General features: G+C 37.5%; 2 protein-coding genes across 7 annotated transcripts in view; one reads left to right on the forward strand and one right to left on the reverse strand.

Annotated features, from left to right (window-relative positions):
- LOC129719479 (synaptobrevin) overlaps positions 1-7868 on the reverse strand; it is a 74605-nt gene extending 66737 nt beyond the window's left edge. For 2 of the 4 annotated variants that reach the window (XM_055670843.1, XM_055670842.1), the window contains exon 1: positions 7684-7859. The gene's annotated coding sequence lies outside the window, so the exon portion shown is untranslated. Of the gene's footprint in view, positions 1-7683 lie in introns of all 4 variants that reach the window. The other 2 variants (XM_055670841.1, XM_055670844.1) reach the window with 2 other exon arrangements.
- The window catches only part of LOC129719478 (chondroitin sulfate N-acetylgalactosaminyltransferase 1), a 154417-nt gene that overhangs the window by 130309 nt on the left and 9708 nt on the right, over positions 1-14400 (forward strand). For all 3 annotated transcript variants that reach the window (XM_055670838.1, XM_055670839.1, XM_055670840.1), the window contains one exon: positions 13038-14330. In XM_055670838.1, the coding sequence (XP_055526813.1) occupies positions 13118-14330 (1213 nt within the window). In that variant the 5' untranslated portion in view covers positions 13038-13117. The remainder of the gene's footprint in view (positions 1-13037; positions 14331-14400) is intronic.

The following is a 14400-nucleotide window of genomic DNA, read 5'->3' on the forward strand; positions in this document are numbered from 1 at the left end:
GAAGAGTATATGAATGAAGAAAAAAAAGAAATAAAAAGAAATGACGATCAGACAAGAATTTACTTTTTGCGAAGGAATCGAAGGTAAATGCTTCTATATTCTGTTCGATGCTCTTCGAGCAGTTCGTCAACATTATATATTATTATAATTATTTTATTAATTTTAGCTCCTGATGGAGAAACGAAAAATGTGGCATATGCACAAGTTTGTAACTGAAATAGAAATAAATATTTGAAATGAGAGGTTGGCCAAAAATATATAAAAATATAGGAAACTATAGAAAAAGCAGAAATTTGAACACGAGCAAATCCGGGAACATTCAGCTAGTTGCTAATAAAAGCCCGCTGCGGTATGGGCGACGAAGCATTGTTCAAATATCATCTATTCAAATATCTCATTTTCTCAAGAAACAGTAGTTTTTAGGATGAATTCTTTATTGGTTGATTATTTCATCCTGTAAATACTTTGTATCAACAAAAAAAAATTCCCAATCCAAATTTATAATTATTTATTATTTTTTTAGTTATATTTTTAAACAGCACAAAATGAATAATGACTTATGTATTTTCGCTGACATGATTGTGATTACTGCTGCCTAGTTTGATTTTCATAATTTGTAGTTAAACTGGTAGGTTCAATACCTACGAGTTGCCTCTGTGAGTATGTGAGTGTAAAGAGATTATCCGTTCTACTAAAAAAAAAAAATGTTTTGCTTTATTAATATGAAGTTTTTTGACATATTATCGGTACACATGAACACATCGTCTGAATCCATGCAGAACAAGCAAAAAGATAACAAAAATTGATAAATAGGTGAGAGTAAATTCATATTCAATGTTGCTTCTGTCTAAATGTATTTATTATATACATCGTCATGTGATTTGTAATGCCTATCTAAGTGGGTGGCATTCATTAGCCTTACAATTATTTTGGTGATTTTTTTTAAATTTAAAGAAAATACCGAAAATACTGGTATTTTTGCCTCTCCAATACCGGTATTTCGGTATTGAAAAAAATATCGGTTTTACCGGTTTTTGTTTTACCGGTAAACCACCCTAGTCTTTATCAATTTGCGATTCGTGTAGTTATTGGAATAATAGTCAAGCCACAATTCATCCCTTCGTTGTTTACTATTCAGAATCTGGAACATTTAAGAATATCAGCTTCATCATAATATCGGAAGTACTCCATCATGATACTGTTGCGGTTCAGGTGTTCATTGCCAAATTAATGAGCTTTTTGAAAACAACGATAGAGTTGAAAAAAGCGGTGTTAATGTCTGATGGAGCTGCCTCACAATATAAAAATAGAAAAAACTTTGCAACAAAATATAACGTCGATGCAGAGTGGCATTTTTTTGCGACTTCTCATGGTAAAGGCCCATGCGATGCAATTGGTGGCATATTAAAACGAATGGCAGGAAACGCAAGTTTAGCTAAAGAACATGAACATCCCATTGCAAGCGCAAAAGAATTGTATGATTGGTCTAATCAGAAAAGTAATAAAAATTCATAAAAATGTCATTTAGTTGGGTATCATATGAAGAATATGAACAAGGAGTAACAGAATGGAGCAATATTTTTAAAAATTCAATAATAATAGTTGCCACACAAAAGTATTACTCTTTTGTTCCGATTTCAGAAAATAAGATACAAACGAAGCTGTTTTCAAAAGATGACGAATCATTTACTTATGATGTATATAAAATATAAAGTGAAGCTAGTTCTGTAAAGTATCTATGTCATTAAAAAATATGTTCCTAAGATAATAAAACTCGAAAATAAATATTTGATTCTTATATATATTTATATCACTTAGAACATTCAACTCTTTTCTTGAGAACCGTTCGCCCAATCGTTTTGTTGTCAAAGAATGAAATATATATTTTCAATCAAGCATTTCAATGAATGTATGGTTTTTGCTGGAGAACCATGGACAAATTAAGAAAAACGTGTATTTTCCTAAATAATTTTAATTTTTCGAGCCTAAATTAGAAATAACTCGAAAACCAATGCCTTTAGAAGGTTTACTACCAAGAGCTTTTTGATTCGAAATGACTCTCTGCATTTTTTGAAATCATCAGAATACAAATATTTTGAAAAATGTTTGAATTAGAATTTTCATAAAAAAAATAATCTACCATAAAAAAATTATTTTTCTTTTCTCCATCCTGGACTTTTTTTTAAAAGTTGGGTATTAACGTCAAGTTTCTTTAAAAAAGAAATAAAAAAAATTCAACTCTTTTTTTTTAAATTGAAATTTTATGTTTATTTTTTTTTTTTGGTCAAATAAATTTTTTTTTTTGTACAGTGGATATTTTTTTTATGATTCATTTTTGATTCGCTACAACTTATTCTCAGACAGTTTTTCGATACAAGCAACGGTTTCTGGGCTACAATGCTTCGAATAAAACCAATGCCAAAAGACATACGCCCTTTTAGAATGTAACTAATGGCTGTAAAAAATTCCACCTGTGAAAAATGCTCAGTTTGCTAAGCCAAATACTTGTGCAAAGTTTCATTCGAATCAAAAATGGTCGATTAAATTTTCGCGTATTTCCAGGCGATTTGAAATGATTTTGCTCTATATGATTTTCTTAACCTGTTCCCGGCGGAGAGTAATCAGATTTTACCTCGAAAAATGACCTTCAAACTCTTGCCATATGGCATCACCCGCCGGGAATGGGTTGATGGGGCTGACATGGATGATTTTCTTTCACATATGCGCTTGAATTCATGTTGTAAATTATCAACAACTATCACTGAAAATATAAATGCAAAATATTTCATTGATGATATTTTTTTACAAGTGTGCATAGCGAATCATATCATTTAACGTGAATTATTAGTGCATCGAGTATATCGTATGACTTTTTCAATTTCACCCGTCTGATACTTCTGAATAATAAATTTTCTAATGAAGACTCGACGATTCCGTTCAGTGTAACGACGTTTGACGTTACGTTCCCAAGCAGATCAACTTTATGCATAACCTATAAAAATCCAGCGACGCCAGCGACATTACTTATCTAGGGACTAAATAATCTTATTTTCAAATATATGATGCGATTTTGGTTTTGATCGTGGTATAATCGATTTGTACTCATATACTGCGTATAAATATTTAGATTGTTTATGTCAACTTCAGTCAGTATATTTCAAATAATTTATAATTTAATCTTGTTCCTTATACATTAATTTGCATTCTTTAACGCAGTTGATATTACTGAATGGGCAAATACCAATCAATATGAGTTCTTGAAACCTGGATTATACCCAGTGGCTTTTTTAATCCAGATGACCACATCTGATAGCATGATAATCATATAATCCATCATAGAATTGCCGAACTGCCTGATCTGGGTATTTCGATGGCGAAGATGGCGACAGTTTCCGATCAACAGCCTAAAGTGACAAATATCACCCTATACGTTTTGGGGTAGCTGTATGATACCCGGAGGCCAGAAATAATCTTCAGACGCCTTTTTAAATTACTAGACAGTAGCTTCCAGTTTCTGGAAACCAGTCTAAAAGAGACAAACATTACGCAATGTGAGTTTTTCAGTACCCGGGATGATGCTCAAAGGCCAGGAATCAACTCCATACTTCATTTTGAAATCCGAATTTGCGACTTCCGGTTTCGGGAAAACATCCTTCAATTGCGAAATATAATCCAATAAAGGTATATCCACTCTTTGGATTTTAGAATATTGATGTTGTATTTAAAGGAACAAATGGAGCATAGTATTTGAAATTTAACGTAATATTTGTACTAATTAAATAGTTTTTCTATCATAATGACTCCTTATTTCGAACTTTGATCAAAGCAGCTAATTTTAAACAGCCTTTGGGTTTTGTTTATTTGTAGGTTTGAGGAGCAACCTGTTCGTTTGACACTTGTTTTCTTGAAATAAATCGTGAAATCTTTGAGAGAATAGATATTCAATATTTTTTCCCGGTGAATCTTTTTCTTTCTAGGGCAACTATTGTGAGCTTAAGAGCAGCTTTATTTTCGATTTTGTCGACCAGTATTATAATCAAATGTGATGGGTACCAATACAGCAACTAAACCTTCAATTTAAAACTAAGATTGTTGAAATCAGTCATGCCATCTTTGGCAAAACGAGTGAATTTAAAAAAGTTTTCTGAACACATTTCTTTTCATAACCTTCGAACTACATGTTCAATCACCATAAAATTCGTTATTTAGGGGTTTTGAAGAAATTCCGTTCATTTGATACCTTGTTCAAATCGGTTGTGTAGTTTTTGAGATAATGGAGTTTCATAACTTTTACATTTTGATACATAACAGACAAAGTTACAGTCCGATTATAATAAAATTTAATAGGGTCTTATCAGGCAACTAGACCTTTCTATTGCAACTTATTTTGTGAAAATCGGTCCATCCATCTTTGAGAAAAGTGGGTGTATTCAAGCAGTCTTAGAAACATTTTTCTTGTCATAGCCTGATTTCCCATTATTATACATAACGGACAAAGTTAAAGTCCAATAACAATAAAATTCAATAGGGTCTCCTGGGGCAACAAGACCTTCCATATGACACTAATTTTATGAAAATCCGTCCAGCAATCTCTGAGAGAAGTGAGTGAGTTCAAACAGTCCTTGAAACACGTTTCTTCACATAACTTTTGAACCACATGTCCGATCCTTATAAAATTATTTTACGAATTGTTCAAAAGATAAGCTCGTTCTTTCGATACCAATTTTGTTCAAATCGGTTGTGTAGTTTTTGAGATAATGAAGTTTTGTGATTTTCACATTTTGATACATAACCTCGAAACTAAACATCCGATTGCAATAAAATTCAATAGGGACTTATGGGGCAACTAGACCTTTCATTTGCAATTAGTTTCATTAAAATCGGTCCAGCCATCTATGAGAAAATTGAGTGAGATTGTAAGACCGTTACATACATACACACGCAAACATACAGAAAATGCTCAGCTCGTCGAACTAAGTCGATTGATATACGAAATTCGATTCTTTGGAGCACTTTTATACCTTTGGTTTTTTCAGTGATTGCTATACCTTTCTAGGAGAAAGGCAAAAAGGCCCGAAGTTATGGTTCACACGATATAAATCGACATCAAATGGTATTTTAAATTGTTCAACATCTTTATTCAAATTTTAGTACCATGAAAAACGTCTTACCAAATAGAGGTGCTACATATACGCTGTTCCAGTTTAGGCTCTCTTTTTTTTCTTAGTTCTTGCAATTTGGGTTTAGTTTAACTATTTTCTCGTTTTCAGTCAATCTGAAACCCATGTTTTCAGCATATATTGAATAATAATTATCAGAATTATTGATTTTGATGATTTGCTAGAAAAAACCAGTAAAACACGATTTTTTTTTGTCGGCAATGTCAACAATAACAAAATTATGACATTTCGTCAAACCTTGACATCAAATTTTATTATTGTCCGCTTCTTTGAAGATAAATACCGCTGTATTTTGACACGAGATTTACTACAGACGTTCCAAACGATCGATTGATGCAATGAATGTAGTGTAATGCATTACATTTCTCTTAAAATACTTTTTGAAGAGAAAAGTGAGCGGTGAAGAAGGTCGAGCGGTGAACGGGCACCACACGATACTTTAAATTTAAACCATGGCACAAATATCAACAGGGCGACGACAATGATTTTAAGTTAAAACTCCCTGATTTTCCATATTTTCTAGAATATAACAATAACTATCCTGATATTTGTATTTGTTGTAAAAAGCAAAGCAAAACCTTGGGGCTACATTCCGATTCGGAACTCGACCTTCTGGTTTATTTTACACAGACTCCGCAGCCAACTGTTAAGTGTACAGGACAATTGCGGGGCTAGCGTTACGATCCTACTGACACAAACAGTGTCTCCCGAGCCGAGACTCGAACCTACGACGACTGGCTTGTTAGGCCAGCATCGTACCTCGAGACCAGCTGGGAGGGTTTGCATTTGTTGTATTCGGTACGGTTTTCTTTTTTTTTTTGTATTTGTTGTATTCGGTACAAAAAAGCGCAACGTAGATGAGCGCAACTTTGAAATCTCAATGAATTCAGCGTCTGTCATGTATATCTAGTAGAAAATGTATGCAATTTCATCAGAATCAAGAATGTTTGTTCCAGATTTTAGCATTTTCAATTGCGGAATTGCTTATTGGAAAACTCAATTTCTTGAAAGTCAGATAGGTAGACGTTAAACGTGATCTGACGAATCTACCTCACACTGTTTTATTAAATCTAAAACAGTGCAGGTCTTTTTTACTAATTTATGATCATTTTTATTGTCGCAATTGAACCGGCCTCTGCCGGATCCGGTTCATTACTTTCTATGGCCACATCCAAAATTGAATTTGGACTTTGAAGATTCTGCTACGATTGTTCATATCAATAACTCTAACCAAGCACCCATTCAAGTGCTACTTCTGTTGGTCTGATGTGTGACTTAACTCATTAGCATGAGACTTCTAACGATTGCGATTATATCAGTACAGTGTTTGCCCATTTTAGACAACGCAGGAAGTGTTTAGTTTTGCACGAAATGAAAACAATGAAATAGTCTAGAACCTAGAGGAAATTTATCAAAATGTGAACTGGAACTGAAAACGCTCAAGTCAAGGCAATCTATAGAGAGAATTGTTTGTTTATGAATCATCTTCTTTGTAATCGTTGCTTAGCTGGTGAATATATTCATTTCGTTTAAAAACCTCCATAACAAGGTACAGTGCAAAGTAAATATTAATACAGTACTGATGATATATTGAGTGACTAGGCGGAAGATTAGATTAGAACAATGTGTTTCAACTAAAAACTGTTTGGCCTTACTAAACTTTATGAAATACCACTGAACAACCTCATTGCAACTTTCACCTGATGAAAGTGAGCCTTCCACGTTTAAAATTGAAATATTGGTTTTAAATTGCTGAATGTACGCACAACAAATCAATTATAATCGACACGCATCATTACATTGTGCGGTATCGAAACGATAGCTAATTGAGTGATGTAATTCACCGGCAGAGTAAATGCCTATACGCATTAGGTTCTTAATTGGAAGGTCACTTAGGTATGCTGTCGTCACATCATACCATTCAATCAGCCGAAAGTGAACTTTATAGATATGCTGTTACGAAGTGGCTTTGTTGCCTATCATTTCATTGTTTAAAGTCATTTAGCCTGTAAATTATGATAATTTATGAGCACAATACAATCTAGCAGATGAGTCATTTCGTAAGTTCTAAACAAAGAATCTTTGGAAGTTAACATCCGCACCGTTTCTGCGGGCCTCAGTGATACCGGCGAAAAACTGCCCTGGTAGTATCAACAGTCACAATAGCAGCAGCTTTCGACCTGTTAGCATACTGCCTTGCGCATAGCGTAATTAGAATTACCGCATCCCGATGATGGCAATCGATGCAAAAAAAAAAAAAACAGTAGAGCAATCAATTACTAACTTCCCACAAAGTGCAGCCTTACGGTTTTATTTGGTAAAACTAACATCGTGTCATGCAGGCAAGCAAGCGGATCGCCAAGATAAAACGGTACCTTTTTGACACGTAAAAACATCACTCCGACGATGATGACAAAGTGACTCAGCTCAAGAGTGGCGCAGCACCGAAAGAGAAAACGGTGAATTTTCACCGGCTAGCGGAAGTAATCGGAATGTTTCTTACCGTGAGCGTTTGAGGACGAGCTAAATGCAACTGGTTTTGCTGGTTCTGGACGGTAATCGGTCTCGAACGATGCACTTAATCAAATTATTTATCACTGCACAATCCGAACGAAAGCTGCTGGCTATTTTTCTGTGACGGAACGGGAAGATTTTGTGCACGAACACAAACACAGAAACACACTATCTGCTGCGTTACTGTTGCTCCAAGTATGATGACAGTTCTACAAGGTATGCTACATTTTTGTCTATCCACGCACACAAACAAATCTCGTTATGAAAAATTTCGCGTTTTGTATGGAATTCAGAACATTTTTGGAAATTTCTCGTTTTATGTTGTTTTATATCTGATTTTTTTGGTTGGAGAGTAAATCTCCAGTTGAAACACACTAGAAATTGATATTAATTTAGATTTAGTGTGAAAAATTGCGACAATATGTCGAAATAATATATATAAAAATGCTATATTTCTAATAGTTGGAGCATAATCTTAGTCATTGTCATAGCTCATGACTTTTGTTACTGTATGAAACATGAGCGACTCTATTTAGAAGCGCTATTAGAGTACAAGAAAATAACGAAAAGTGCAAAATGGTTACCGGCAAATTGATGAAAAACAGCATATTTTTCCTAAACCGCAGCATGTTTATGTATTCCCCACAAATAAAACATGTTTCAACATCATTTCTATAACATTTCAGGAAAGTATGTTCTATAAGTTTAGTTTAAAATGCAAAATCATTTCAAATCTCGCTAAACATGTTAAAAGGGCCCATGTGCCATATGTGAACAAGCCACAATTTCACGTTTTTCAATGAATACAAGCTTAATCTACTCGTACAAATTAGATTGTTTGATTAAGGGTAAATTCTTTCATCAATAAATCTTATTGGTAAGAGTAAATTTCGCTTGTATTGATCAAAAAGCGAGAAAATTTGGCTTGTTTACATATGGCACATGGGCCCTTTTCACATGTTTGGCGAGAAATTTCATACAAAATTGGAATAAGTTCATAACGATCACTAATACTAATGCATCGACGTGAATAGCATACCTTGTAGAACTGTCATCATACTTGGGTACGGGTGTACACGCTTAAGTGTAATATAAATGTAGTGGTGATGGCTGCAGGTTCGGCTGTCAAAGGCTGAACCGGTCGAATAGCGGTTGAAACGGGTCAGTTAGCGCTTGCGTAAACATCTGGCGGCGACGGTTTGCTCGTTGAATTCCTTTATGCATTAGCCTAATAGTTATGCAACCAGCGCAGCGAACTATTATTCTGAATGAGAGGTTTGAAGCACCATAGGGTGGATCTAATACTGGGGCTTGGCTATTTCTGTTCTGTTGAATAACTGGTTTCCTACTATATCACGTGGTACTGTTTTGGGTTTATCTGCATCTTGATCAAATTGCGACAGACAATTAATATTGAAAACTGATATGAAATTGAAAGTTGGTTTTCAATGAATAATAAACAAATTTATTTGAGGTTTTAGTCACCGTATAATTTTATTCCCTTTGGATGGTTGATCTTTCTCGGTGAAATATACACACTATGTTTGTTTCAACATGACGTTTCGGCATACTGTTATTCAGCCATCGTCAGATCTAAAATTTTATTTCAACATTAGTTACACAACACGTACTACACAAATTTTGAAGTAGAATACTTCTCTCAGGAAGTTCGGTTACATAGGGATGTGAAATGAAAATCTAAAACTGAAAAAAGTGAAAAATATGTCCAATTTCAAATGCTAATAAATCGGTTAGTTTTCGATGGATTTCCTTCGTTTTTGCAGCAATCGATTAGAAAATCTTCTAAGATTTCTACCAAATGCATGAAATTGCAATTTTATTATTCGAACTATTGTACTATTGAAAATTCTTAAGCCTTGTCAAAACACAAAATTCGACCTCCGATTGGTCGTTATACGATTGCTTTCTTAAGCGCGGTCGGCAGAGTTATGGACCTAGTAAATTGGGAATGCATCATTTAGCCTATATAAGAGCTTCTTCAGATAATAAACAGACTGTTCCATAGCAATTACACTCGAAGACTTTTAACTAAGAAGCCTGTGAATTATTAAGCTGGTTGACAGCACAATTTTCTCTATTCATATTTGTTCCAACCTCCAAAGAATATAGACGTTAAAGCTACAACTAGTCTTTTATTTGTTGGAGACTACAACAATTCTTGGCGACGAGGACAATTTTAAGCTGCTTCAAGACTCTTGCAAGATGTCCGACCAGGATTTGAAAAACGCGATTCTCCGACTAACCGAACTGGTAGCCAACAAGAGCAGATTCAACTCCTCAAGCGAACCGGTCAAGCCAGCCAACCGGGAAGCGAGAAGATAATCGAATCGTTGGCCACGGGAATTGAAGATTTTTACTACGATCCTGACGGTGGAGTGTTCTTCGACGCGTGGTTTGCTCGCTACGAAGATGTCTTCAAGGTCGACGGCAAGAATCTAGACGATCCAGCGAAGGTGAGGCTACTCTTAAGAAAAATCGGCACCCAGTTCCACGAGCGATACGTAAATAGTATCCTGCCAAGACATCCCCGCGATTTTGGCCTGGACAAAACGGTGAAGAAACTTAAGAAACTTTTTGGTCATCAAACCTCGCTGTTCAACGATCGTTACCGTTGTCTTCAGTATACTAAGAACGAAGCAGACGATTTTTCAAGTTATGCTGCCTCTGTGAACAAGCATTGCGAAGCATTCCAACTCACCAAGCTCACCGATGACCAATTCAAGGCGCTACGTTTTGTTTGCGGTCTACAATCTCCCCGCGATGCAGACATCCGAACTCGATTGATCGGCAAATTGGAAGCTGAAGAGCATGCTCCGCCAGCAGACGGCACAAAGCTAACCTTGGAAAATCTCGTCGAGGAGTGTCATCGGTTCAACAATCTAAAGCAGGACATCAAGTTGGTAGAGAAGCCCGTTCCGGAAAAATCCGTCGTCAACGCTGTTTCCACCAAGCCTGCGTATCTAGACGATATCATGATTTCTGGTAAGACAAAAAAAGAACACAATCGAAGCCTTCATGAGGTCCTGGAGCGGATCAAAACGTACGGTTTTCATCTGAAGATCGAAAAATGTCGATTTGGTCTATCACAAATTAAGTTCCTAGGCCATATCATCGACAAAGACGGCTTACGACCTGATCCCGCGAAGACAACCGCGATTTCGCAAATGCCAGCTCCAACCAACGTATCACAGCTTCGATCGTATCTTGGAGCTATCAATTATTATGGGCGTTTTGTCAAGCAGATGAAAGATTTAAGAGCACAGCACCCATGGATTATTTACTGAAACAAAACGTGAAATGGGAATGGACTGCGAACTGTCAGAAGTCGTTCGACAAGTTCAAAATGCTGCTCACTTCCGACTTGTTGCTGACACATTTTGACCCGAACAAAGAAATCATCGTCGCAGGTGATGCATCCAAAAATGGCTTGGGCGCTGTTATTATGCATCGTTTTCCGAATGGATCAGTGAAGGCTATTTCGCACATTTCAAGATCTCTAACTCCTGCGGAGCAAAATTACGGCCAGATAGAAAAAGAAGCTTTGGCACTGGTTTTTGCTGTAACACGGTTTCATAAGATGGTATTCGGCCGGAAGTTTACCTTGCAGACTGATCACCAACCACTTCTTAAGGTGTTCGGGAGCAAAAAAGGAATTCCGGTATACACGGCTAACGGGCTTCAACGCTGGGCGCTTACGTTAATGCTGTACGATTTTGACATCCAGTTTGTGCGCACTGAAGACTTTGGACACGCTGACCTCCTTTCACGACTAATGAAATGCCATTCAACAACTGACGAAGAGTATGTCATTGCTTCTGTCCAAATGGAAGCCGATGTCAACACCGTTCTCAGTGATTCTACTTCAAGTCTACCTGTGACGTCTGAAATGATCGCTACTGAAACATCGAAAGATCCTGTTCTCCAGTCGGTGGTGTTCCATATCAATGAAGGATGGCCCAATCATTCCAAAGCAATTAATGATCCAGTTGTCCAACAATTCTTTATCCGCCGAGACAGTCTGCTGATCGTCCAAGGTTGCATCATGTTCGGCGATAGAATTGTTGGACAACTGGATCATTAATTGCTTTGGAATGATTGGGCCATCCTTCATTGATATGAAACACAGACATTTCATCGGATATTAAATTGAACAACTGAAATTTGAAGAACACAAATAAATATTTGAAGAGTTAATATTTTCTCGTTTCGCGCTATAATCCAAAGTTAATTATCGTCATCTACATGCATACTCTGACTATTTTTACGTGTTTGCGTCGCTTAGTATTTGGCTACGGTTATGCAGAACGAAAATAACGGCGCGATGCGATTTGGCAAGAAATGTGTTGAAATGTATAGCTCTACTTCGCCTTAAAAAGAGCTGTACATTTCACCACGGTAAGGCGAATCGCATCGCGCCGTCATTCGCGTTCTGCATAACCGTAGCCTTTGTTCCGTTCCCGTTTAATGATGTCGTATTTAATGTGCATATTACAATTCGGCAGCACCTCAACTTCTCATTTGCACAAAATTTAAAAATATTCAATGAACTTCATTCAAAATATCAAACAAAAAGAAATTACAATACTGCCACTGAACGGTCAATGTTTATATACTAGAAAAAATGACTGACACGCAAGAAGCCGGGTTATCTTTCTTGTAAAAGTATTCTACTTCAACCTTGCGGTCGTGGCTTTGCATACAACCTTCCTGTGATTTTTTTTTTAATTTTAACTTACATGACAAAACAACATTCTTCTTCCACCAGTGTGGTTTGCGTACTGACTTTTTTGTTACAATTTTTTTTTTGAATTTATTACTCATATACTTTCCCTGTGTTGGTAACTTTTAATTATCTGTTACGGTATGAGATATTGCTCGGATCTTACTCACTAAACCATTGTAGGCTGAATCCATCCCCCCACATTCGCGTTGCATATTAACCGTTCTCTCGTCACCCACCGGAGGCGTTTCACATACGGCGGGTGGGTGACGAGAGAACGGTTAATATGCAATAATATGCACTGGAAGAAGAATGTTGTTTTGTCATGTAAGTTAAAGTTAAAAAAAAAATTTGTGTAGTACGTGTTGTGTAACTAATGTTGAAATAAAATTTTAGATCTGACGATGGCTGAATAACAGTATGCCGAAACGTCATGTTGAAACAAACATAGTGTGTATATTTCACCGAGAAAGATCAACCATCCAAAGGGAATAAACAAATTTATTTCGGGTGCCATATAGTGTACATGTCCGTTCCTATTTATTTTTTAAATAGTATGATAAAATGATGAATTCTGAGAATCTTTTCTTCTCCACTTGCAGCCCGTAATTAATGCCCCCGCAAACCGTCGCTGGTGTTGTTCGATGAGCGTCCCGTCCCTCATCACTTCTTGCTGGGCAGCATGGTTCGTATGGCGGGATCTAAACTGCTGGCCAGACTGCTGCTGCTGATCTCGTCGGTGACGCTTATTTCGCTGCTGGCCCTAACCCGGTGCGGTCTCGGTGGTCTGATTGCAACCGAGAACGGTTTCGTCAACGTTAACGTGCCGTCGTCGGGAAGCTCGTCGGCACTTGATGAGGGGGACTTTGGAGGTAGCAGTTCCGGCAGCAATCGAGAACCAGCGGCAGTCGCCGCATTGTCGGCATCCAATCGGTTGGCGCATGATGAACAGCAGAATGGCTATCTGCAGATGTTGCAGCAACGGGAAGAGGAAAACATTAAGGAGGTAGCGAAGTTGACGGCCGAGATCAAGGCGTTGAAGCTACAAATTTTGCAGCTCAAAAATGGTGCTCAGGCTGCGGCAGCTCTTGTCCAGGCTGCTGTACAGCAGGTTCCTTCGGGTGAACTGCTCAACACCAGTGCCGGGGTCAGTGGATCAAATTCACCACAAACACCAACCGTGCATGACTGCTCTGCTTTCATCCGCAGACAGGTCGGATCGGCTGAAATTCTGCATGGTCTTCCGTTAAACAACGAATATGAGCTAATTCCGTTCAATCATTTCACATTCAGCAGAGTTTATCCTATAGAACTAGGCCTGGGAAAGCGAGTTGTAGAAAAACCTATTGGTTATAAACGCCGAGATATTCTAGGCGCACTGAACAAAGCGATTGAAACGCTTAACCGCAATATAAGTGCGAATATGTTGAAATACACGCTGGATGACTTTACCGAAGGAATATACCGCAATGAACCGACTACCGGTACGCAATATGAGTTGTACTTTCGCACCAAGGAAGCTGGCAAAGCCGGTTCCGGCAGCGGGCAGCACCACGACCATGGCAATCATGGAACGACTAAGTTGATCATAATGCGACCATTTGCACCCCTGCAAACGGTTCAGATGGAAGCGTTTCCCAAACAGCAGGAGAAGGAATTGATTCACATTATTCTGCCCCTGTCCGGGCGAACATCAACCTTCCAGAGCTTCATGGACAAGTACGTGAAGATCGCTCTGAAGCACGACAGACGGGTGCACCTGACGGTGGTGTACTTCGGCGAGGAAGGCCTCTCGGAGGCGCGGTCCATCATGAGCCGGGTGATCGGGATGAAGAACTCCGGCGGCAATTCGTCCAATCTGAAACTGCTCGCACTGAATGAGACGTTTTCGAGAGGTGAGTTTAATTTTTGAAATTGACATTAACCGGGACGATTGATTTAATTATGTTTTATTTTTTTTGTACT

This window comes from Wyeomyia smithii, chromosome 2 (assembly GCF_029784165.1).
Source record: "Wyeomyia smithii strain HCP4-BCI-WySm-NY-G18 chromosome 2, ASM2978416v1, whole genome shotgun sequence".
NCBI classification, from domain to species: Eukaryota; Metazoa; Arthropoda; class Insecta; order Diptera; family Culicidae; genus Wyeomyia; species Wyeomyia smithii.